At 39.8% G+C, this 27,557-nt stretch overlaps 1 protein-coding gene across 1 annotated transcript in view; it reads right to left on the bottom strand.

Moving 5' to 3' along the window:
• The window catches only part of RSF1 (remodeling and spacing factor 1), a 115,404-nt gene that overhangs the window by 19,783 nt on the left and 68,064 nt on the right, over positions 1–27,557 (bottom strand). The window contains exons 6-9 of the mRNA XM_084774174.1: positions 8,086–9,854; positions 5,686–5,892; positions 4,781–4,885; positions 3,748–3,827 (exon numbers count right to left, since the gene is read on the bottom strand). Coding sequence (XP_084630300.1) covers positions 3,748–3,827; positions 4,781–4,885; positions 5,686–5,892; positions 8,086–9,854 — 2,161 coding nt within the window. The remainder of the gene's footprint in view (positions 1–3,747; positions 3,828–4,780; positions 4,886–5,685; positions 5,893–8,085; positions 9,855–27,557) is intronic.

Raw genomic sequence — 27,557 nt, 5'->3', positions numbered from 1 at the left:
ATTAAAGCCAGTCTTTTCTTGTTGTGGAAAAGAAAAAATACAATGTTAACGCATGGCTATGCATCCAACAATGTAAATTAAGAGACCCAAAGAGGCAGAAAACAAGGATATGGGTCCCTAATAACATCTCCAGGGTTGGATCTCCAAGAAAAACAACCTAACAAATAAACAAGAGAGAAATAACCCTTTATTCACACATTTGGTTATGAGCCTAGCCTTTAATGGCTGAGCCATCTTTCCAATCCTGTGTATTTTAACTCAAAAAATAATAACAAACAGTGTTTGCTCTGGTCCTTTCAGTGTTAGTCTAGTACAGCAAAGACAGCCGAGCGCTGAGTACCAGAGGACACCAAGCTGCAACTGCTTGCTTTTCCTTAGTGCTCCTTCTGAAAGGAGATTGATGCATTTACCTGTCTAGATCCTATGGAACACAGCTCTTAATGTGCTGTCAACTCTTGACCCTGCTAACAAGAATCTTAGGAACAGATGGCAAAGCCAGTACATTTATGAAAATGATAAAATTGCTTTAGTTAAAATTTTGTAAAGTTAATGGCCAGGACAATCATAGTATTTCATGGTTTAAACTGCCTGTCTCTGCTATTATGTGGGGTATACATCTATCCTTAAAATAATCATGTTCATGGAAATACTACTTCTCCTTTAAACCTTGATATTGCTTTCATTTGCCTACTATTTCTCTTCTCAATTTAACTGAATAGACATTTGCTCACAGTCACCATGGGTAAACTTTTGCCAAGCTTGGAAATCCGTAGGTAATATAAAATATGGTTTCTGCCCTCACAATTACTTATCAGCTGACTACAGACCATTTTGATCAACATCTGGAAATATGAAGAGGTGCAAGTTAATTTTATCTAAGCAGAGTAATTATGATAGGCTTTCTGTACAGGACCTTGAAGGTGGACGTGATTCCTCACAGAGTTCTCTTGTCAGTATCTTCTGGCAGGAGGTCTTCCACCCCATCTCAGTAGCTACATCAGTGACCCCAAAGGCCTTATCATTACTAACATTTTCACTCTTTCCTTCTTTTTTTCTTTTTGTTGTTGTTATTGTTATTATTAGTTTGTTTTGTTTTTCTGAGACATAGCCTTGGCTCACTTTGTAGACCAGGCTGGCTTCGAACTCACAGTAATCTGCCTGCCTCTGCCTCCTGAGTTGGGTGATTAAAGGTGTGTGCCACTACGCCTGGCTATTTTCACTCTTTCTAACATGTCAGTTCTATACATCCTATTGTCTGACCTCCACTAATTCAGTTTCCAAATTACTCCACTTTATATGTTAATTTTCAGTATTTGTTGACTCTAGTAGAACTTCAACTAGCACTAGCCCCTATTAAACACTAAACATGACCAGCCCTGTCACCTGGCTGACACTCCATGCTCCATCACTGTACACACTCCTCTGCATACACTGCCAATTCCTTGTTTCTTTCTCTTTCCCACTGTTCTACTACCTGGAGAATTCCAACTCCAATTAATTCAACTCCCTACTAGGCAAAGCACTAGTTATTGTAGTCTGGAAGAACAGAGTTTTCTGAATTCCCAAAGTATCTCTGACACCCTGGAGGGAACATTTATAAATCACAAAATAGAGATTACTAAAACCGCACATTCCATAGCGCTACACTCCAGATCTGTAGAGATTAGCTGGATAGTCATCAAATACTCATTGTCACGCTCCTCCTTCCACAGACTGTGCAGTGAGTGGTTGAAGGTAGAAATAGTACATGCTTTCTCATGTTGAATACACTGCCTGGTACAAAACAGGCATTTTTTAAAAGGTGGTTAAATACCAAAGGAGAAATCAATGGGACTCGGGGATAGATGCTCTTGTTCTTTGAGAATGCTTAGTGCTAGGGGGTTCCTTTCAGAGACTACATGAACCCCCCACTTCTACCCTACCTTATGGTGGTTGCCTTACTTGCAGACTTTCTACTGTAACACTCCAATTATTATCCATTTGTAGAGGAATTTTAATCCAGCAACATGACTGCTCTGGCAAGGGATCACATTTAGAGACCTTTCAGGTCTATGTGCTCTGGCTAGAATGCAGACACACCCTTAGTACACAACTTTAATCCCAAACAATGAAAGTAAGGTGAGTTTATAGAAGGAAGCAGGCACGCTTAAAAGTGACCTCTCATTGGGGCGCAGACAAAGTGACAAATCAGAGAAAGAGCTGACAGAACAGGAACGACACAAGAAAGACAGGCAACTCAAGATAGCGCAGCGCAGACGGTAAAAGAGGGGAAACAGTTTTACTTGAAGAGCTTTACAGAGAACAAGCTAGACACAGGTGAGGACAGAACAAGCCCGAGAGTGAGGAGGAGCCAGAAGATTACTACAGATTGCTAAAGTTAGTTTGAGGCCAAGCAGAGCAATTCAGTCAGAAGCTGAAAGCAGCCAGTTTGAACAGTCAATTGGGAATGTTTGAGCCAGAACAGCTGAGATGAACTAGGCAGCCAGAGTTCGGAAAGAATAACAGAATGGGTGAGCTTATTCAGCAGTAAGCCTGAGCTTGACAACTGCATCAGGTGAATAAAAGTTACTCCTACATGCATTCCTCGGACTTCCTAGGACATATTTTCTGAAATGAAGACCATATCCTTTGATGACTCCAGCACTCCCTACAGAGAAGAGTTGAATTTCCTCGCCTTTCATCCGCTATCATTCCTCTACCCACACTTTTGTACTCTTCCTCTGCCACGATGTTTCTCAACATCAACTGGAAACGTCTCTTCCATGTCCACCTGCATAAACCCAACGTATCTCCCAAGGCCTTCCTCGGTAATCCAACTTCTGTGAGAACTGAACCGCTCCTGCACGGTCTAGGACTGTGCTGACTATCGCCACCGCCCCTCCCCAGGGCCTCTCTAGTCTCTGTGTCTGTGTTCTTTGGTAGAATGTGAGTTCAGTGTAAACAGACTTATATATTCATCTGTTCTATTTAGTTGAATGTGCAGTGGATTTGAATGAATGTTTAGAAACTATCTAAAAAAGTACAAATAAATACAAACTTACTGTATTCTGAATCCATATTAAATATTAGACTCAAGGTTAATCTTATTTTCTCCAAGAAGCTACATCAACTGTTTTAGTCTAAAATGCAGTGGCATAATGAAAACAGTATATTTTACTGTCAGGATGACAGTTTAGCAATTAAATAAATGGTCTTTATTTACCAGGGCTAATACAGCCCACCCAAAGAGGTGACATGAGTTTAAAAAAAAATTGTAAGTAGGTTCTTACAGTTTTCTTGTGTTCAACAAAAGTTAAGTACATTTCCTCCACAAGTGTGAGACAACAGTTTTCCACAGCAGATTCCAAATTCTACTCAGGTGACTGGCAAATGTGTGTAGAAGGACACAGTATTTCAAGCGTGGGAAGTCACCGGTCTCTACTAAGGTACTCAATTCCACTGTCGCAGTGCAAAAGCAGCCATAGTAAGCACACAAACAAGTGAGCAAAACTGTGTCCTAGTAAAGTTTATTTATGGGATATGAAATGTGAATATCCTGTAGTTTTCCTACATCATGAAAAGATTTTATAGTGATGTTTTAAAAACAGAAAAACTATTCTTAGTAAGCAGTGCAAAAAGCAGCAGCAGACCAGACTTCACTTGCTGCAGCTTGCCAGTCTTTGATTTAGATAAATATGTTCATCTCAACTGCAAGACAATTTTACTGCCAAATTCCCAAGGAAAACATTGACACATATATCAATTTACCTTCGCTCTGCACGCTCTTTCTTCTTTAAGGCAACATCCAAATCTTGCAACTGTTCTTCTAATTTCTCACACAGTAGCTTCTGAAGGAGCAATATGCATGTGTTATTTTTAATACCAGAACACAACCATACAGCGCATGCTTACTATTAAGCTTAAGGCTATTAAGCCGTGAGCTGAAAATGGCTACGTGGTGAATGAATAGTGAAACATGCTTTATTTAAAGACGTGCTCAGGACCCACTTAACCGATGATGAGGGTACTTCTATAAGAAAGCATGTCAGACTATAAACATAGCTTTGTAAAACCAAAAAAGATACACCCTGTGCCTACTCTGCTTTCAGGATTTAGAATTGCAGTTTGTTCATTACTATTCAAAACAAGGTTATATGTATTCAAAAACAAAAGGCTATCAAAATATTTTAATATATGACAAAACACAATGCCAATATAAAACAATTAAAAATACATACAAAACAATGACATATGTTTACTGGATTAAAACAACATTAAAAAATTCTAGATTAAGCTATGCTAAGACACAGAAATTAACTTCAGAGAAAAAGGTATAAAGCCATTATGTGGAAAACCTAAGGTTGAACTTGTGAAGCAAAGTATCCGATTGGTACAGTAAACAGAAATCTACTGTTTTTTAGTTTCACAAGAAAATGTGAATGAATACAGAGCAGACTGAGATTTCTTCTAGTACTATCAACAAAAAGAGGTACAATAAAAGATTTTTAAAAAGAAAATAAACTACACAAACATTATATATATATATATCCATGCAAAGTTTATGCTACTTATATTTATTACAAATTTGAGAAGAAAAAAGATGGTTTTTACAAAAGCCACAAGTGTTATAGAAGACAAAGGGCAACACCTCAGACACTAATAGAAGGTAAGGACCCAAAAAGGGGCAAACACTACTGATAACTGCATTGAAAATGGAAGGGATTCAAGGACTGCTAAAAAATATCATTAATATATAAAGTATAAAACTGAGGGCTGGAGACAGAGTTAGTTTGGGTCGTACATGCTGGCAAGGAGGGCAGAACCATTCTCCATCAGGGATGATCATGAGAGGAGGGCGGAGGCAGGCAGTGTGGTATCCGCTGTCACAAGAATCACAGAGAAGAATCTGAAATAAACAACATTAACATCAACAGCTGTGTTTTGTTAAGATAATGGCATTTCTTTCTTCCTTTCTTTCTTTTTTTGGGTTTTCGAGACAGGGTTTCTGTGTTAGCCTTGGCTATCTTGGACTCACTTTGTAGACCAGGCTGGCCTCGAACTCACAGTGATCTGCCTGCCTCTGCCTCCTGAGTGCTGGGATTAAAGGTGTGGGCCACCACTGCCTGGCATTTGTCTGAGAAGTTTTAATAAAATGAAGAAGCCCAGTCCTTTATTCCAGACTTTAGAAACCAAGGTCTGGGAAGTCTTCACTGCAATGACCTGTCACTAACATTTAAGTTCTTTCAGATAGAACATATTAGTTAATAATGGTATGAACACGCGCACGCACGCACACCTGTATTTCTACCTAGATTAAAATGAATTCACTGCAGTCGGTCCAACTTTAACTCAGCTTCATAGGGTTCAGTCTACCATTGGTCTTACTAAAAGGCTGGCCCTGGCTCCTACTACCTATGATCTCTACTTATTTGTTCAACTTTGGTATACACATTCTTTCTGAAATTCCATCCCATTCCACCAAGAACAGAGTTATTAAGACTGGAAAGCCACCTTCTTCCTGCTATGTATAATACAGTCAATAACTATTACTGTATAAGAATTTCCAAGTTTCTGGCAATGATTCACTGCTTTGAACTAAAACAACTAAAGCGTCTAGATTTATTGAATGCATTACTTTTCTGTTCACTCCGAATACATAGAGCATAGCCACCACAGGAGCACTGCTCCCTTGGAGCAGGTACGTACTAGTTCTGGATGGTTCGGGAGGCCGCACTTTTTGCAGGGTTCATCGTCATCTGGAAGAACTGCTTCCTCACTTTCCTTTCCTTCCTCCTCTTCTGAGGCCGCGGAGGACTTGTCACTGTCAGACCCTTCGCTTTCGTCATTGCTGGAGTATTTCCACCTGCCGCGTGTCCGAGAGCCAGTCCATCGAACTTTGCCTTTGGATTTTACCTTATATAATTAAGAGATGAGATAATTGGACATAAGATTTTTAAAAAAAGATTTCTCCAAACTGCATGTCCCTTGGAGAATATTTAGCTGATACAGGAAAAAAAAAAAAAAGATGAAGATTGTTACAGTCTTGTCATCAAGTCTATCTACTACTAAGTTTTGATATGTGTTTTTATTATTTTTTTCTACATTTGGGGGGTATCTTAAAAATGGGATTATAAAATGACATTATGTCTTATAAAATGCCAAAAATAGCTGTGTTGATCTTATTCACACATTTGGGTGGTTGTTTCCCATTTTTTCACTTTCACAATGTACCCTCATAGATGTTAATGTTTACATCCATCTTTGTGGTTAGGATAAATTCCTTGAACAGGATTCTGGGTCAAAGGCCATGAACACTTAAAAGGCTACATCAACAGCAGGAAGATATACTACTCACACACTTATTTTTCAAAAATTTAAACCCTAAATTATAAGCAAAAAATTTAAAAGCAGGCCAGGGCTGCATATAAACAACCCCAGTAAACTTTTATTTATTTATTTATTTTTTTAATTTTTTTATTATTTTTATTACCCAGTAAATTTTTAAATTATTATGATCCAGAGAGTAAACTGATCATGATATATCATTTTATCACCTAGTTTCAATTGCTTAACTATTTGGCTTCATTGCTATGCTATAGGCTTCTATCAAAGAACAAAATAATTCAAAAGGTTTACAAAATAATTAAAAATTCCTTATTTTAGGGAACAAAGTATGACAATGAATAATAACTTGGCCATTAAAAGGAATAAAAGTAGTACTTTTAACAGCAAGCTCCCACGAACTATAAAGTTGATGATTTTGCTCAAAATTAAAGTCATAGAGAAGAATTTCCTGCTTGTAAAAGTAATGATTAAAATACAGAAATGGGTACTCTCGTGCACTGGCGATGGCGGTACAGTCATAGGGCTTTTGAAGGGCAGTTGAATAACTACCAACTTTAGAATACACATGCCCCTTGACCCAGGAATTCCAATTCTAGGAGTCTATTCTAAAGATATACTCACTTAGCTCCCAAAGGATCTTCAATGCAGCATTGCCTGTAATAGTGAAAAATGGGAAACAACCTAAATGTCAATTAATAAGGGAGTAATTAAATAAACTGAGGTATATCCACACTATGAAATACTATGTGGCCACTATTAAATTCAAGTAGACTGTTATTCCTGACATGAGAATAGAGACAATGGTGTTAAGTGGAAAACTCACAGCAAAACAAACAGGTTTGACCCAATTATTCAAACATTTTTATGAACAGATATTTATTAACATACACATGAATGCTTGAGGAAAGGCATGATGAAACCTGTATACCCCAACTGTTAATATGGGGAGTTTCATTTCAGCACTCCACAGGCTCACTAGCTAGAAAGCTTATAGAGCATATTCTTAGAACTGCTTGTAATAGAAAAAGAATCTAAGCGACAACATTGTATGGTCTGAGATTTAGTATGTGGGCATACTCTTGAAAAGAGGAATATTTATTATTAATTTTTTTGAATGACTATCTCAACATAACACTAAAAACAACTTAGATCCTAATTAATTTTGTAGTAAAAATTTGAGAACACAAGGCTTGCGAGATGGCTCAATCAGTAAAGTATATGTGACACAAACATGAGGACCAGAATTGGGATGCGCAGACCCACATAAAAAGCCATGCATGACAGTATGCGTCTGCGGCCTGCGGTGGGGTAGAGACGGTGGATTGCTGAAGCTCACTGGCTGGCTAAGTTGAGCCGTGGAGCTTCAAGCTGTTTTGTAAAATGAGGGGTTGAGGGATAGAAGAAGCCACCCAATGTTCACAAATACATACAACACAACACACACACACACACAGGAGAAAAAAAAAATTGATTGAAAACTTAGTGGCCAGCGAGATGGCATGGCTTGGTGAGTAAAGGCACTTGCTGCCAAGCCTGGCAACCTACATTTGATCCCCATGATCCCCATGGTGGGAAGGAGAGAAATACTTCCAAGTCCTTCTCTGACCTTCACACGTACATGTCAAACAAGGAGACTAAGATTTTAATTAATATTAAAAATAGTTTAAAATCGTTAAAATTTTATAGAAAATTTTTATTAAATTAAAAAAATTACTAAAAAATAATTTTTTTTCTCCATTGAAAAGTTGGTGGAAGCTTTACCTTGCTCACTGTAGCGTTTGCTTCCTTGTCTGCTTTTTTCAGGTGTTCCTTCTTGTCCGCTTTCTGCAAAGCTGCCGACTCTCCTTCGCCTCCGTCCTCTCCTTCTGCTCTTTTCTTGTCGGCTTTCTGATCTCTGATCTCAGCTACTTTCGCTGTAGGCCTAGATATTCTCGGAGACCTTCTTAAAGTGCGCCCGAGGCTTGTTTTCTCTTCTTCCTTCCCCACCTTCTCTTCTTTGCTTTCAGAATCGATTTGTGGGGAACAATCTGGCTTCTTTTTCCGACTAGATATCCTAATTGTCAACTTGATGCCTTCCTTCTGCCTTTCAGAAGTGATCTCTGTATTTTCTGAGGCAGAGCTGTCTCCTTCAGGAACTAATTTATACTTAAATTTGCTTTTCTGCACAGAGCCCTTTGTCTCAGAAGTGTCCCCCATGCCAGAGGTTTGGGCATTATCCAAACATGCCATTTCCACCTTCAAGGGCTCAGAACCCTCTTTGGGAAATTCCGGGCTTGCGCCTTCATGGGGCCGACTTTCACTGGAACCTCTATTTACACCGTCTACACCTTTCTTTCCTGAGGTCAGTTTCTCCTTAGGACCTGTCATCTCGGGTGGGAGAGGAGTTTCAGCCACTTGGCAGGGTCCTGGCTTTTCTGGTTCTGGAGCACTCCTTACAACTTCCTCTGGTATTGGACTCAATCTTTGTATGTCCCTATCAGTGAAAGTCTTCCTGGCTTTGTCCACCCTGTCCAGGCACTCTATGCCTGGCGTGTGGTTCTCAGTCTTACTTTTAGGGGCCTTCTCTTCGGCTTTCATCCTGCAGGAGTCAGTGGCAGACAAAGCAGGTCTTGAAGAGTGATCTGTTGCTTTTTCAGAAGGCTCAAGAGGCATTTCCATGTCTGGAGGCCCAGGCTCCTCCAACCTTCCTTTCTGACTGTGGCTCTCTAAGACAGGTACAGGGCCATCTAGACCCTTTCCTAGCGGGGCCCCTTTCCCCAGCTCACTGGTCTTTGTGCTTGTTATAACAGAATTTAAGCACTGCGCACCACTTCCCTCCATGACGGCATTTCCATCCTTAGAGAGGATGCTACAGTGATCTTCCTTGGTATCACAAAGCTCTGTTTCCATTTGTTCTGTCTTAAAATTTGGAGTTACCTTGTCATCGCTAATTTCTCCATTCACAAGTTGTTTCCCTTCGTGACTCAAAGCACTGATAGTAGAGACCCGTTTACAAGTCTCCTCCTCTTGTTTTATTTCATCTTTCAAAAACTCTTTTGTTGGAGTAGCTGACTTACACAAAGGTCCTTTGACTGGACTATCAAAATCATCGCTCAGCTTAATCTCACGTTTCTTTAGTGGTATCTTGGCTTGCTGGTCATTTTTAAGCTTCTCTGTTTCCTCAGTAGACTTCTCCATGATGTCCTGAGAAGATCTGATGTTGCCACCAAATTCTACTCGCTCTGGCTCCTGCGTGCCCGGCCTCTCCGAGCTGCCTTGGAGGTCTTTTGAGTCCACTCTGCATTCTTTTACCTCTACTTTAATGGGTTTAACGTTTTCCTTGAAGGAATCACTTTCCTCTCTGATAATTGTTTTCTCTTCAGCTTCTGGCAAAGGTTTTTCTAGCTTCACAATGACTGGCAGTTTCACGAGCTCCTTTTCATCTTTTTCAATTTTCACAGCTGTTTCTTCTAGAACATTGGCCACAGAACGCTTTCCAGAAACTACTGACGGCTCATCAACTTTTGTCTTTTCAGTTTCCTTCGATTCCTCTACAACCAGAAAAAAAAGTTTACATGAATCAAAGTTTTTAGGTTACAAAGTATCTTAGACAACACAATTTCAATAGTGAGACTTTTGTATATGGATGTTCTGGTTTAAAAACTTGACAATAGAAAGGACAAAATCAATTGTGAATCACAGTTTCTAGATATTAACATACAGACTCAGGTGTCTGCCCTCAACACTTAGTGTCAGTGTTCCTGATGGAATGCAAATGTATACATAGTTGAAGGAATTGATTCCAATTCAAGGGCCGCCTCAAAACGATGAACTAGAAATGCTTTGTAAGACAGTTCCAAAGGCCACATGTTTTTATAAAGTCAGAAACGTTCTTGTATATAAGTCAACAAGCATTTCAGGTCACCAAGGTAACGTAAGCACTGTAGCGGGAAAATGAAGAGACAAAGGCAAATGCCCATCAGCCTAATCCCCATAGGCAACCACTACTGAGGATTTCAGGTTTTCTCTCTATCTGTAATTGTGCATATTTTCCACAAAGTTGGAGTCATGCTGTCCTATTTCTTTCACTGTAACACCAGCACTTTTCTCTGATGGTCTCCTGAGGACAGGGGCCCAGCAAGCCAGGCAAGCACCTGCTTCTATCCTTATCATATTTGCAAAATGTCTGCCAAATTAACTAGTATATAGTATGTGTAGTTATTATACATGTACAATATTTGCACACAAGGTCTACAGGGAGTAGCACAGCAAGTTCTCAATGGTGGCTAACAATTATTGTGAAAATCTTAAATCTTTTAAGACCAATTAAAATCCATTCCATTTAACTGTATTTCTCTGTAAAGAACGGTTTGCTGTGTTTATTATGTATTTCTATATATATATATATGTACACCAGGCTGGCCTCAAAGTCACAGCCATCCACCTGCCTCTGCCCCCTGAGTACTAGGATTAACATTATGTGCCACCACTGCCCAGCTCAGAATTATTCTTATGGGACAGAATTAGATTATTTACCTATAGGACACTGAAAACACTTGCTGATCTAATTGAATAAAACTGTAATGGCACTAAACTGTAGCCTAAATGTAAAAAAACAAAAACAAAACAAAGCTTAACAATTTAAAAAGTACTTCTAATTATTTCTAATTGTGTATTATGTGTGCAGATGCACATGCAGGACAGAAGGGTCACATTCCTTATAGCTACACATCAGGGTATTTGAGTACATCTCGAAGCCTGAGATTGATTTTGTTGTTTACTGGAAAAGACTGTTTCTAGTTTTGTAACTCAGCCCTAGCACACACCTTTAATCCAAGAGCTTTTTGCTTGAATTAAATAAATCAAGCATAGGTCAAAAGGCAGAGCATGTAACCAGCAGACAGGAAGTGAGCGTAGAAAACAATCCACAGAGTTAGAGGAAGTCATAAGGACGGACAGAGAAACACAAGATGTAGAAGGGAGGGATATTTAATTTGAGGGTGTTTTAAGAAGGCATGGGAAAGGAGGTTTCCCTTTTCTTTTTTTTTCTTCGGGTGGTGCACACCTTTATTTATTATGTATACAGTGCTCTGCCTGCATGTACACCTGCAGGCCAGAAGAGGGCATCAGATCACATTATAGATGGTTGTGAGCCACAATGTGGTTGCTGGGAATTGAACTCAGGACCTCTGGAAGAGTAGTCAGTGCTCTTAACCTCTGAGCCATCTCTCCAGCCCGGTTTCCCTTTCTTCTGGAAATTATCTGAAGAGGAGGGTCAGCTGGATGTCTTCTCAACCCCTCTGAGCTAGCAGGCTTTCACCACAACATTGGGCTCCTGAGTCTTCATTGGTAAAAATCAAAAGATTGAGATTTTGTTAAAAATAACATCTGACCCTCAGAGAAATTATGCCAGCTGTGGAGAAACTGAGAAGCCATTAATTAGATTTGTTAAGCTACCTGGGAAGTCCTCAAGGAGAGAGTTAAGGATGGGAAAGATCATAACATAAGACACTAGGAACCTGTATGTTGCTACTTTAGACGGCTTGAAAATAGAAGCAAAAATGAAAGGCTAAATGACCTAACTGAAATTGGCTCAATACCAATTGTGATTATCATCATTTCGCTATTTCATATTTTATCCTTAGTAACCATAATAGATTTCTGTACCCTCTCAAAGAAAAAAGCTTTAGAGATATAGGAAAAAGAAAAATTATGAAAAGTGGATTGATAAGATACAAAGCTTAGAAGAAAAATTAGACTCACAAATAAAAATGAGAAAGACACTCAGGACACAGAGGAATTGAGACAAGAACTTATGGTGCCACCACATGATTAACCTGAAGAAGGGCAGCCCACAGTTGTTAGAAAACCAACCTTAGCTCATCCAGCTACTAAACAGGAACTACCAGCAGACCAAGGCACTGCCAGGGTTATGAAGGAGTTAAGTGGAATCCTATAGACATACTAGATTTGAGATTTAAGGAAGCAGTTGTTTTATATATATGGTGTGCACTCACCCACGTTAAGCAGATTTTAAAATCATGGGCAACTCAGAACGTAATTATCCCCCAAGACAGGAAAGATCTGCCAGCAGCAATACTGAAAGCTGGTCTTCAATGACAATGGCAAACACGGTGGAAAGAGGAAGCTAAGACCATAGAACAGTGGAAGAGGCTAGAGGTATTAATATTTCCCAGGGTCAGTTACTAGGTGACGGTCAATATGCTGAGTTACAAAGGCAGCTCGAACTTGATGATCACACCTTGGCACCACGTCATTTAGCAGGTTTAAATGCTTAAAGTCGATCAACGAGGAAAGGTCTGAGTCATTACCAGAATTATACAAGGTCCAAAAGAAGCCTTCACTGATATTTTGGAAACATTAACTTCAGATGTAAATAGAATAGTAGCCGATTCAGAAGTCAGACATATTTTAATTAAATGTTTGGCTGTTGAAAATCCTAATACAGCTGGGCATGGTGTCACACACTTTTAATCCCAGCACTCGTAAGGCAGAGGCAGGCAGATCACTGCGAGTTTGAGGACAGCCTGGTCTACAAAGTAAGTCAAGGACAGCCAAGGCTACACAGAGAAACTCTGTCTGGAAAAACCAAAACAACAACAACAACAACAAAAAATAACAACAACAACAACAGAAAGAAAAAGAAAATCCTAATTCAGAATGCAAAAGGATGATTAGGACTTTAAAAGATCAGCACAAATAGATGAATGGATTAGAAATACAGCTGACCTTGGATCTCATGTTCATGATGCTACTGTCATAGAAAATGTAATTTTAAAATGTTTTAAGAAAAATGAAAATGTTAGATGTTTTAATTGTGGTAAACCAGGGCATTTCAAAAGGGATTGTAGGCAAGGTGTTCCTAGAAATAATATATTTTCTAGAAATAATCCCAAAAGAAGGTCCGAGGCTTCTGGAGTATGTAGAAGGTGTGACAAAGGCCTGCAGTGGGCTGATGAATGCAGATCAACTAAGGACAGGCAAGGGCATCCCTTTGCCATAGGGACATGCCCTAGGGGGCCACCCTTATCAAATTTGATTCAATTGTTTCTTGTCAGATTCAAAGAAATTCATCCACAGAGGAATTAAAAGATTTAATGCCTGTTGTTAAAAATAACACTGCTCACAAAATAGAACAAAAAATCCAGGAGAAATCACCAAACAAACCTTTTGGTAATTTGCTATAAATGATCAGAGAACAAAGCTAACAAACAAACAAACAGTGGAAGGTTTAGTAGATATATGAGCAGATGTAACAATAATTTCACCAAAATCTTGGTTGGGGTCCAGATTTGTCTCTTCAGAAAGTAAATATTCAACTTCTAGAAATTGGAACTTTATCTCAAGTAAAACAAAGTGCAAGATTGGTCGAGCGTATAGGGCCAGAAAAACAAATAGGAACATTAAAGACACATGTGGCTATTATAGCCATGAATTTATGGGGACAAGACGTGTTGCAGCAATGGAAAACACAGATTAGCATTCCTCCAATCTCAGAAACAAACCATAAAATAAAGAATGCTTAAAAGGTATTATCAAAAACAGTCATTGATCATCCATGCTGTATATAAGCAAGACACAACAGCTACAAAGAGACATTGGATAGTAGGAAAAAAAAAACTGCTATATAAGTCAGCCGGTATATTTTAAAGATGTGTTGACTTCAGATTAGTAAACAGAATATGTGGTACATTTGGTTTTGCCTTTGTTTACACAGAAGAAAAGCTATGGACACCATCAAAAATTGATAAAGATTAAGTTTGAACAGGAGAGATCTCCTATATAAGGAGAGGCATCTTGTTCATTTGGTCTAAACTAACTTATAAAGACTAAAAAAATGCCTTTCACTTGGTTAGACATTAAAAAATAAAAACAAGGGCTGGAGAGATGGCTCAGTGGTTAAGAGCACCGTCTGCTCTTTCAAAGGACCCTGGTTCAATTCCCAGCATCCACATGGCAGCTCACAACTGTCTGTAACTCCAAGACCTGACACCCTCACACCAATGCACATAAAATAAAATAAAATAAAATAAAATAAAATAAAATAAAAAACAACAACAAAAAACCAATATTTTCAAATGACAAATTACCAAAGGCGCACTTTCCTTACTGGCATAAAATGAAAAATGGGTTTTCTCAAACCATGTGTATTAATTCTACACTAGAATGTTAGACTGTAAATTGTTATGTGGCCCACGTTGTCTTGGACATCAGCTTTTGAATTTTCTCCTTAAATAAAAAGGATGTTTTGTTGTTTGGTATTAAAAACACAGTTAAAAGATTTAAAGTGGCCAGGTGCAGTGGTGTACTCAGAGAGGCAGAAGTGAATAGATCTCTGTGAGTTTGAAATCCTGTTGCGAAGAAAACCAAATCCCACCCCATCCCCAAGAAGTGGGGGGTTAAAATGTTTAAAGTAAATTCAAAGTGTTATTACAGTTCAAACTTGTTTTTGAAATCTCTAAGAGTTGGAGCGAAGGTTAAGTATGTGGAGAGGGTGTGGCAGCCCAGGCCTTTAATCCCAGCAGAGGTTCGCAGACCCTGTAAGTTAGACAGTTCTAAATTCTAGACTTAGCGCGAACAAGGTGGTGGTGGTGGCAGCAGAGGCTCACACCTTTAATCCCACTATCAAGGGACAAAACTCAGATACAGCTTCTAACTATTATGTTTTCACACTAGAGAAATCATATACCACATTTACAGATTATTATTAAAAAAAAAAAAAAGCCCTCTACAGGGTTGCTAGAAAGGTAGCTATTTCCAATGCGGACAGAGTGTAAGTTGGTAAGTTCATCTCTGTGCATTCAAACTTGACCAAGACTGGACCAGAAGATACCTAATTATGGGTATCATATTTACTGGTGAACTGGCATACCAACATTTGCCTATTGGCTTCTGTTACAAATGCTTTCCATATACAGAGAATAAATACACTCTCTTCGAGAAAAAAAATCTGGAAGTTTTAGGAGGCATCGAGAACCTTATATGCAGTCACTGACCACCATCCTATGGGCATAAGGGCTCCCTTTACAATGACGGGTCGGATCCATTTGAAGGCAGGGTTCTTCACAGGCTTAGCCATGGAATAAAGGTATTACAGTGGAAATGGTACCTATCTGAATTCCTCTGTGATCCCAATGTGGTAGCAAAGGCATCTGTGCCTTCCCATGCCAAGGAAACGCCTCAGTTGCCTACAATCCTCCATTCCTAAATTGCTCACCCTTCCCCCAAAAGAGGTACCCGTTAAACTGTGGAGACCAACATTTGGCTAACCCATAGCTTACTACTGATGGCTCATCAACCACCGATGGAACTAAAACTAATGGGAAGTGCCAGCTTACAGACAGGAGAGATGGAATGGCCAATACTAAGGAAGGAACCACAAACACCACAGCAGCACTATTGGCAATAGGATAAACAACTAGGAAAGCAAAAGGAAAATCTACCTTCTCCACTTCTGGTATGTGTGTAATGGTATAGCTATATGGTCATCAAAATGAAAAACCACTAACTGGCAGATAAATGGCCAGTCAGGGGCAGCATGAATGGAAATGGCAAATCCTAGCAAAATATCAAATTTTATGTGGCTTCTACGGGCAAGACAAAATGTCTGAAAATAAGGAAATATTGGACTAATTGGCAGGATGTTTAATTAAGACTAGAATATTAAATTTTTCCAGGGAGCAAATTAAGAATAAATCAACAAGAATACTGAATTATACATTGGAAAAACATGAAAGTTACCCCTACCACTAAAAATTAAAATTAAAAGGAAATGGAGAACCAAACTAAACCAAGGCAATTCTATGAGAATACCCAGTATAAGGACTCCACATCCAGCCAGTAGTGGTTCACATTTTTAATACCAGCACGTGGGAGGCAGAGGCAGATACATAAGAATTAATGATTTAAATTTCAAAGTGTATTGCAAAAGGCAGGCTGAAATTCAAAGTGAATGTCCTTTGTAATCTAAAAATAATCACACTGAAACCTTGAATTTATATGTAAAGAGAAAAGGAAATATATGCATATTTATCCACACATACTAAAGTACATTTAGTTTCAATTTTTTGAAAGAATTTTCTAAAAATATTTATTATGTATACATTGTTTTGCCTGCATGTACCCCTGCATGCCAGAAGAGGGCACCAGATCTCATTATAGATGGTTGTGAGCCACCATGTGGTTGCTGGGAATTGAACTCAGGACCTCGGGAAAAGCAGGTGGCGCCCTTAACCTCTGAGCCATCTCTCCAGCCCCTGAAAGAATTTTTAAAAATTTCAATTCAGAGATAATACTTTTTCTGTTGCCCACAAATATCTGCTGTAGGACAAATATAACCTGCAGGAGGGGGGTGGGGAAGGAAGCCAGCAAGAGTTAAAGTTGGGACGGGGTTTTGTTTTTATCTTTTCAGAATAAAAGCATCTGACTAAGGAATCCAGAGACCACTGGACAAGTGATACAGCTGAAGACAAAGGCGGGATCATCAAGAGAATATGTCCCAGGTGGTACCTCCGCTGCTCTGCTGCCCTCTACAGATATAAGTGGCAAACGGTCTTTATATGGTCCCAATTCAATTAAAAATTAAAGCTGGCTTTGGTGTAAGAGCTTGGCTTTCTCCTTCTCTAAATACATGCGTGCTTGTTAAAGAAAAATCCAAATCTGTCTCCTATCAGAAAAGCCACCTAGTATGAGACAGAGAAAAACAAAAAATAAGGGGACCTGTCTGTTGCCACTGATCTCATAATATTTTGGTTTTCATTTGATTCTCCTAAACTTTTCTTCAGGTATAAATATTATCTCAAAATCTCATGATACTAGTAGTCATACAGAGTACCAACTAATTCTAGAAATACGCTTCCTGTATGTATTTTCAGGTTTGAGTCTAAAACAGGTAATGGGAACAGGGTAGTTACTAATGAGTATTTTATATTTTTGCTTTATCTTCAAGTTTTCTTTAGTAAACATATAATTTCCTTTACAATAAAAAGTTAGAAAAAAAAACCAATTTAGGGTGACCAACTGGTTTGTTTAGGATAAAGAGATCTAAACCCAGACAATCCTATATATTCTTTATCAAGACACATTTCCATTAATATTGATCTGTAGGTAAACTACAACAATTAACCCAACGGTATTCTACATTAACTTGTCTCTTATTTTATATATCAACTGAATAAAGCATGTTTTTCAAGATGGACAATTGAGGATTAAGAATCAAATTACAGGAGAGCAATACAGAATGGATCTGTTAGAAAAAAAATTCCACATGATCTACTCATTTATAACAATTAAGTTTGAATTTGTCCAGCCAACATACAGTCAAAAGTAATAATAAACAGACCCACTGCATCTTTTTGTTTGTTTTGTTTTTTGAGACAGAGTTTCTCTATATAACAGCCCTGTCTGTCCTGGAACACACTTTGTAGACCAGGCTGGCCTTGAACTCAGAGATCCAGCTGCCTCTGACTCCCATGCATCTTCTATAAGCAGGGCGCTATGCTGGTGACGGGTGAACGTCAGCACAAAAAGCATCAACACAGGGAAGGCGAGCAGGCAAAGGCACTTGATGAAAAGTCTTATGAACGGTCAAATCCCAAAACCCACATGGTAGAGAGAACCAACTCTTGCAAGATATCTTCTGATTGCTACACCTTCACAGTGGCATATGTACAAACACTAAATAAATGTAATAATAGTTTTTTTTAAAAAGGAGCAAAGATAAGGCAAAACTGGAGCGATGGCCCAGCAGAGAACTGGCTGTTCTCGCAGAAAACCAGGGTTTGATTCCCAGCACCCATATTACAGATTACAACCAAATATCTGTAATTCCAATTTCAGGGGATCCAATGGCTTCTTCTTCCTCTTTTAGGCACCAGGCACTCAGGTGGTGCAGAGACAGACAAACAGGCAAAGTACTCATACACATAAAATTAAATCTAAAAATAATAAAAATCTGGAGCTAGTAGTAGGGAATGGAAGTATAAAAATATTTAAAAAGAGGGCCCAGCAAGATTGCTCAGTGGTAAAAGCATTGATCACTACACTTGACCTGAGCTTGACCCTTGGAATCCACAGTAAGGTAGAAGGATGGAACTGACTCCCACAAGTTGTTTCTCTCTTCTCTCTCCTCTCCTCCTCCTTCCTCCCTCTCTCTCTCTCTCTCTCTCTCTCTCTCTCTCTCTCTCTCTCTCTCTCTCTCTCTCTCTCTCAGAGCCTCAATCCATCAGGCTCTGAAAATGCCTAGTAAGTCTCCCGTTTTCTCCAGCAGGGCTTCAATCTTCCCTACACCTCGGTCTACAATCTCTGTCATGCTCACACCTCAGATGATTCTGCCTTCAATTCACAAGGCAGCAGCTCTACCTCATCACTAGACGAAACCTGCTGCTTCCCAATCACAGATGGCTTATTTTCAGCCAAGGCAAGTTCTACCACTCCTGTCTCAGACCTTATCTCTTACAGTTTAGTTTTTTTGTTTTGTTTTGTTTTTTGAGACAGTGTTTCTCTGTGTAGCCTTGGCTGTCCTAGACTCGCTTTTAGACCATGCTGGCCTCGAACTCACAGAGATCCGCCTGCCTCTGCCTCCCGATTGCTGGGATTAAAGGCGTGCGCCACCACGCCTGGCTAGTTTACTTAGTTTTAAGCAGCATCTCCATCTCACTTATTTTAATGAGATCACACTGGTGCAGTTCTGAGAGTAAAGAGGTGAAGGACAGAAACAATAGTAAGAATGAACAACACAAGCTCACCAAGACCATCTCATTTTATTTAGGTTCTTAATAAGCTTCCACTATACACAGCACAGTCTGCACTTCTCTCCAACCCCAACCTTCCTGCGTCTAAGCCTTGCAACACTGTCATGACTACTCAACACTCCGGTGTATAAAAGTCTTTGGAAAATGCTGAATACATAAGTAAAATTTAAGTAACAGCTGGGTGTTGTGGTCCACATCTGCAGTCTTTGCTACCTGGGATGCTGAGGAAAGGACCATTTGAGTATAGGAAAACGAGCCTGGGCAATGTCCTGAGACCCAGACTCAAACAAAAACACATAAATTGTTTTGTTCTGTTTTGAGATAATCTCACTATGTAGTCTAGGATGAGAACGTATACATACATACATACATATTATGTGAAGCTTACCATTCAATCATTACGTGGCTATCTCATTTCTATTATGAAAATGATGGTCTAAAGAAAGGCATAGTACGGCAAGCCTTTAAAGACACTAGCTATTTGGGAGGATGAGGCAGGAGGACTGCAAGTTCAAGCCTAGCCTGAACAATATAGCAAAACTTTAGAAGAAGGAAAAAAAAAAAAAAGAAGTAAAAATAAAGGCTGAGAATGTAGTTTGGTTGCATAGGGCTGGCACAACGTGTGTGTCTCCAGGCCCAATCTCCAATAAAACACACAGAGATGTAGGGCGGCCTGTAACCAACACTTGGGAAGTTGAAGCAGGAGGAGATTAAGTTCGAGGTCAACTTAATGAGAGAATACACAGCCAACAAGCAAGAGGCCATCAGTACTATGGGGGGAGGGCGGGGGGGGGGGGGGGGGAGAGAGAGAGAGGAGAGACACACACACAGGAATGTTTATAGCTGCATTATTCACAGATCCATAAATTCAAATAACTTTTATGTCCAAGTAGTAAAGGCACAAACAAAATTATTACACATACAAACGGGACATGCTTCAAAAGGACACAATAATAAAGCACACGAGTAAAACTTAAAAACATGTTAAATGTAAGAACTCAAACATAAGGGTGTATGATAATACTTCATTTACATGAAATGTCCTTAAGAGACAAATTTATACAGGGAAGGCACATTACCAGTTCCAAGGGCTAAGAGTAGCGACAGTGAACAGCTACTCAATGATTACAATTTCTTTGAGGGTTGATGGAAATGTTCTATCTAGCATTAGATCATGGTTATGGTTTCCTGTATCACGAATATACAAAAACTAGTAACTGGACACCTTTAAAAGGTGAGTTTATCTTAGCACTTTTAAACCAAATACAGTAAGAATTAGAGATATTTATAGACTAAATCACTCTGAAAACTGCCATTCAACAGGTTCACTTTGTACTGGACACCCTCAAAGAACACTTCTTCATCTGCTTACATACGTACAGAAGCATATGGTATAAAAATTAGCAAACGTTCTTTCCAGGCAGTAGGAGTGAAGTGATACTTTAAAGTTAGTTTAGTTCACCTCAACTTCATTTTTCTCAGAAGTTACTTTTTCATTTTTCGTTCCTTCTAAATTAGAAAACAGTATATAACAGAGGGTAAAAGGAGCACTAAATGTTTTCACATTCTTTAAGGACTGTGAATTCCTACAAGAATACCATCTCAAAGTATATACTGACCTCTCAACAACCTTAACTGGACCACAGACACAAGTAAGAGCCATAGTTTGGAAATAAAAATTTAACCATCTGGCAGCTATAAGCATCTGCTGTGAAGGGCTCTAATACGAGTGACATAAAATATCAAGTAGTTGGGCTGGAGAGATGGCTCAGAGGTTAGGAGCACTGCCTGCTCTTCCAAAGGTCTTGAGTTCAATTCCCAGCAACCATATGGTGGCTCACAACCATCTATAATGTGATCTGGTGCCCTTTTCTGCATGCGGGCAGAGCACTGTATACAAAATAAACAAACAAACAAATAAATAAATAAATACATATTTTGAAACAAATCAAACAGTCTAGACAAACTGAGGAAGAAATCAAAAGGTTGATTTCAGAGTATAATCAAGCCTCCCACCGCAAGCAGGAGAGACCTGCATAATAAGGCAACGACAAGACAAGGCAGCTGGGGGGGTGGGGGGGTGGGGGGGGGGAAGAGAACCAAAGTTCTAAGTAACCTGAGCACATGAGGCAATAGTGGAGACAACCGAGGAGAGCAGGGCAGGGCTGGCTGGGGGTTTATGGATAGCACTCTTCAGAAAGTTAAGAATTTGTCAAATGCAGTTTCTAACTACCTACATATTCAGTTGCTGGTAAAATTTCAAGGCCATTTTCTGTCATTTTCGTACTTGTGCACAAGTTTACAGTAAATAATGCTTCTCCTTAGCACCCACTAAATGGAAATGAAAGAATCATCTTCCTGAGGTTAAATCTAAAGGACAGCCATCCGACTAACTCATTAACGAATGGCTTCAATAGTCTCTCAGGTTCTGATCTACCACCTCTTCATTTTTGCCTAATTTCCAAATTGTAACTACACTTTCACCACATCTGAGAGGACAGCGTAAGAGTTAAGGCTCTGAAGGCCGAGCTACCCTTAGTTACACAGACGTGCAGCCTCAACAAGCACAGAAGGCTGGGGAGAGATGGTCAGTAGGTAAAGAACTCGAACATGAGATCTTGAGCTTGATCTCCAGCAGCCATGGGAAACTGGGCACTGTCATGCCTGTCGCTAACCCAGAGCTGAAAAGGCAGAGGCAAGAGGGTCCCTGCTGCTTGCTGGTCAGCTCAACAGAGGGCTCCCGGTTCAATGAGAAACTGTACTTCAAAAATTAGGCTGAGATAGCCTGTCAGATATATTGGACCAGAAGGCTGAAGATGATGCTGCAACATTATAGTGTTTTAGGTGAATGATCAGGCAGCAAACTGTCTCTGTCGTTTTCTCATTTTGGAAGCTGCTAGCCTTAACTTCCTGTTAATCAGATAATTAATCCTACTCCTTCTCAAGTCTCTGATGGGGTTGAAGACCAGATAGTTTAGTTTTACAATTAAGCTTAGTTGTTTAGGATTAAGATGTTTTTAGGTCTAGATAGTTTGTTTTTTTGGGGGGGGAGGTGGTGTTTCAAGACAGGGTTTCTCTGTGTAGCCTAGACTGTCCTGGACGCATTTTGTAAACCAGGCTGGCCTCAAACTCACAGCGTCCCTGCCTCTGCCTCCCAAGTGCTGGGATTAAAGGCGTGCATGACCGCCTAGCCATAGATAGATGTTTTAAATTGATAAAGATGAGATATGGCAGATACTGGTTTACAGTCAGAATTTTAGACACACCATCATAGGAAAGATGTTTTCTCCAAGGTTGACAAACAGAAATAGGCAAAACACTCTGAATGTAAGTAACATTTATATAATTCCTGATTGTTTCATTATTCTTCTTGCTGTAGGTAATTTATTGTATATACGTGTAATATTATAAATGTATATGTAACAAAAGAAAAATAAAATAAAGTTAGGCAGAGAAACATTGACCCCTAGACAGACAAGACACGCATGCGCACACGCACACACACGCACACGTTTTAGCTAGAATATGGAATCATCCAAGAACAGACTATGTAACCTCAGGAAAGCTACTCACAGCAGTCTTTGTCTCACTCCCCTGATCTGATAAAATGAAGGAAGTGTATCTACTGGGCTCCCCTTACCATTGGTTTTACTTTCTATGGCTTCAGTTACCGATTCCAGGGCAATTCTAAAGGAAAAAAGGTAGTGCAGGGGGGGGGGGGTGAGCAAGTAATAGTCTATGTTCACAAAGTTTACTACAGCATATTGTTTGTAAGTGTTCTATTGCATTGTTTTTATCTTTTTACTGTACCTAATTTATAAATTAAAATGTATCTGTATGGAAAAACTTTAACATATGTAACTTTCAGTATTATCTACAGTTTCAGATACCCACTTAGGTTCTTGAAGAATTATGGTAAATGTTCACCTAATAAAGATTATGCAGCTGGGCACAGCGGCACACGCCTTTAATCCCAGCACTCTGGGAGGCAGAGGCAGGCAGATCTCTATGAATTCGAGGCCAGCCTGATCTACAAAGCAAGTCCAGAACAGCCAAGGATACACAGAGAAACCCTGTCTCAGGAGAAAAACAAAAACAAAAACAAAAATTATGCAATTTAACACCTAAGAATCATTTTAGAACAAAACAAGCTCAAATAAACGGTACATAGGTTAGTTATTCATCTACTACAGTGGAAGCTTCCAAAGATCAACTAGTTCCAGTCTCTTTTGTACACTGAACTTCCCTGCCTGAAGATTTATTCATACATAGAAGATGCCTACTATTTAATACATGAATGAATAAAAACACCTTCTTAGGAGTACCTCCCTGAGTCTATGAGCAAGGCTAGCTTGGATAATATGGTGACAGACCTCATTTCAGAAAAGACCAACCCCCCCCCCCCCCGCCCAAAAAAGGTCCAAATGAGAGACACAGAGAAGTTCCATTGATTTTGCCTTCATTTTTCAACACGTGAGACTGAGCCTAGAGCCTCACATAAGGGCAGCAGGTACTCTCCACTGATCCCCACTTAGGGTGCCATGAACGAGGAGTGAACGGAAGCCCATGCCCTGCTTCTCTACTCCCTGTTTCAGAGAAGTCTGCTATCACAAGCTGTTTCCTTTTGTAACAGGGAGGACAGCAGCACTTGCCCAGAAGTGCTGGGGACAGCTGTAAGAAAGGCCTTACAAGCCTCGCTCCTCCTCACAGAGCCCTGCCAAGTGGAGCAGCATCACACATGTTCTTCTCAAAAAGACACCACCAGCTACAGTCAAAACATCCCCACCAACACCCTCACGGAGATAAGGAGCAAACGGAAGCTCAAGCACTCCGTAGGCAGCTCCCCCTCTACTCTGAGGCCCACAGACGAACTGAACTGTACACTTGGAAATGTTTTACTTTACTGAAGAAGGCCAACAAGATGGCTTGGTGGGTAAAAGTGCTCATGTGCACGTGGCACACATTCACTTGTGCAAGCACACACCCACATGATAATAGTAAAAAATATTTTAATAAAGAAATAATTGTTAGGTGGGCGGATCGCTGTGAGTTCGAGGCCAGCCTGGTCTACCAAGTGAGTTCTAAGACAGCCAAGGCTACACATAGAAACCCTGTCTCAAACAAACAAACAAACAAACAAAAGAAATCATTTGTTTTGACTTTTAAACTACACAATGAATTGTCCATCAAAGTAAGTGTCAAGAAGCCTAGAAAGATGGCTCAGCAGGTAAATCATTTTCTGTGTAGGCCTGATGACTTAAGATGTAAATCCTCAGAATGTGAGAATCAACTCCTGAGTGACCCTTTGACCTCTCTACATTTACAACATGGCATGCATGCCCTTCCCCCAAGAATAATAACTTTTTAATTTTTATTTTTTAATCTGGGGTGTGTGCATGTGTGTGTTTGTGAGGACAGGTACTGGCAGATGCCAGAGGCACTGGGCCCCTGAAGCTGGAATTACAGGTAGTTGTGTGCTACCTAGCATGGGTGCTGGAAATTGACCTGATGCCTCTAAGGAGCAATATGCACTCCTAATCACTGAGCCATCTCTCCAGCCCCAAAACTATTTAACCGTAAAATTTTATGAAGATTAAATTAAGAAAACATTATTTTAACATAAAAAATAATTTAAAACATTTTATTTCATATGTATGAGTGTTTTACTTGCATGTATGTAAGTACATCTCAAACATGCTTCATGTCCAGGCCAGGTGCATCAGATCCACTAGAACTAGAGTACGGACAACTGTAAGCTGCCATGTGAGTGCTGGGAACCAAACCCAGGTCCTCTGCAAGAGTATCAAGTGCTCTTAACTGCTGAGTCAACTCTCAAACTCCATAAATAATTAAATATAAAGTTTCCACTTTCCTGTTAACTGACTCCTAAATTTCTATTCTGCAGTCAGGCAGTGGTGGCAGCAGCCCACACTTGGGAGGTAGAGACCTCTGAGTTTGAGGCCAGCCTGGTCTAGAGAGCCAGTTCTAAGACAACCAGGGCTACGTAGATAAGAAACAAACAAAATGCCAAACTTCTACTTTGTTCCCTCCCATATTCTGTATGGTTTTTATTTTTAATTTTTATGTGTATGAGTGTTTTGTCTGCATAGATGTCTGTGCATGCCTGGTGCGCTCAGAGGCAAGAAGGCGCCACCAGACACCCTGGAACTGAAGTTACAGATGGCCGGGAGCCACTGTGCCCAGAAGACCAACAGTGCTCTTAACCACTGAGGTATTCTTCCAACTGCTTTATTTTATTTTAAATATTTTAATAATAATTTATTTTTACTCTATGTACATTGGTCTTTTGCCTGCATGTATGTCCGTGTAAGAGTGCCAGATCCTGGAGTTACAGACAGTTTTGAGCTGCCATGTGGGTGCTGGGAATTGAACCCAAGTCCTCTGGAAAAAGCAGGCAGTGCTCTTAACCTCTGCACTATCTCTCCAGTCCCCTTTAAAATATTTTTATTTTTTGAGACAAGGGCTCAATATGTAGCCCTGGAGAGCCTCAAATTCACCAAGATTAACCTGCCTCTGCCTCCCAGGTGCTGTGATTAAGTATGTTCCACCCATGTTTGCCCTTTCTGATGTTCTTATTGTAGGTAGAAATAACCAAAGATGTAGAATGAATGAATGATCAAACTGAACAATCAAATGAACAAGTGGCATTAGGTCTCATGCCAGAACTGATCCTCAGAGCATGCTAATAAAACAAACAAAACTAAAAGCAAGCTGGCCCGAGGCTCTTCCTATCCTACCCTCCATCTGCGCTGGAGGTGCCGCCTCTGCCGCCATTGCAATGCAGATTTTTGTGAAAACCACTATGGGGAAGACTATCACGCTCGAGGTTCAACGCTTGGACACTATAGAAAATGTAAAGGCCAAGATCCAGAATAAGGAAGGAATTCCTCCTGAGAGCAGAGGCTGATCCTTGCTGGTAAGCAGCTGGAAAATGGCTGCACTTTGTGTTGACTCCAACAATCAGGAGCCCACCTTTCTTCACCTTGTGTTGAGACTTCTTGGTGGTACTAAGAACAGAAGAAGTCTTACACCACTCCCAGGACAGACGCTACTGTGGCAAGTGTTGTCTGACTTACTGCTTCAACAAACCAGAAGACAAGTAGTTGTGTATGAGTTAATAAAAAGGAACTGAAAAAAAAAGCAAAACAGAAAACAAAAACAAACCCCAGCTACAATACAAGAGTGCACTTGAAAATTATTATACCTTACCAAAGTAGCCTAAACGTTTGTTATATGTGAAAAGGTGGCTTACAAGTAAAGCCATCCCCAGTGCTTGAAATCATACGAATAATGGTCAAAGGAGCATAACAATTAGCATTTAACGGAAGGAAATTCTAATGTAGAAATATCATTTTAATACAAAGAGCTTTAATTATTTGTTTTCAAGCAGCATTTCCTATATATAGGGTATTGTTTTGTTTTGGTTTTGGTTTGTTTGTTTGTTTTTTTTTTTTTCGAGATGGGGTTTCTCTGTGTAACAGGCCCTGGCTCTTCTGGACTTGCTTTGTAGACCAGACTGGCCTTGAACTCAGAGATTCTTCTGCTTCCTCCTCCAGAGTGCTGGGATTAAAGGTGTGCACCACCACGCCCAGCTTATATAGAGGGTTTTATGGATAGTTTATTCAAAGTATCAAAATAAAGGAAGAACACGATATAAAACACAAAATAAAAGCTTCCAGAGGAGGCAAATTCCTCCCAAACATTAAAAATAAAAAAATATTAACTAAAGATACCAACTTGGCTGGGAAGATAGAGAGCTCCTTTCAGAAAGTATCTGCCATGCAAACCCAAGTCTGCTTCACAGAACCTACATAAAAACAAATATGGCAGCTGTGTCTTTAATCTAAGTGCTGGGGAGGGGAACCCCTAGGGCTGTGTGCCAACTGGCATACCCTAGTCAGGGAACCCGAGTGTAACCACACACCTTCTCAAGAAGACAAGGTGGATGGCTCCTTAGGAATGAAACCTAAGGCTGACCTGTGCCCTCTGCACACATGTGCACACCCATGCACCAGCACCACGGGTGTGTATTAGAGTTAGTTGATTTCTTATAGAGAAGCCAGTGCTTTTCCTTCAGAGCCGTAGAGATTTTATCTGGTGAGGTAGAAAATTAGTAAACTCAATGAAAATACACTTAACAATTGTAACTGTCATAGACTTAAGAGGTAGTGTAACAAAAGTGAACAATCCACTCCAGTTTAAAAAAAGGGGGCTGGAGAGATGGCTCAGTGGTTAAAAGCACTGACTGCTCTTCCAGAGGTCATGAGTTCAATTCCCAGCAACCACATGGTGGCTCACAACCATCCACAATGATATCTGTTGCCCTCTTCTGGCCTACAGTACATACAGGCATAATACTGTGTACATAATAAATAAATAAATAAATAAATAAATAAATAAATGGAAGCAGTACACCTAGACGCCCTATTAAGATCTAGCCAGTGGACAGTGCATTGTCTA

Source organism: Acomys minous (assembly GCF_964271855.1).
Source record: "Acomys minous genome assembly, chromosome: 2".
NCBI lineage: Eukaryota > Metazoa > Chordata > Mammalia > Rodentia > Muridae > Acomys > Acomys minous.
The sequence above is the reverse complement of the archived record's forward strand: the minus strand, read 5'-3'. Positions and strand labels throughout refer to the sequence as shown.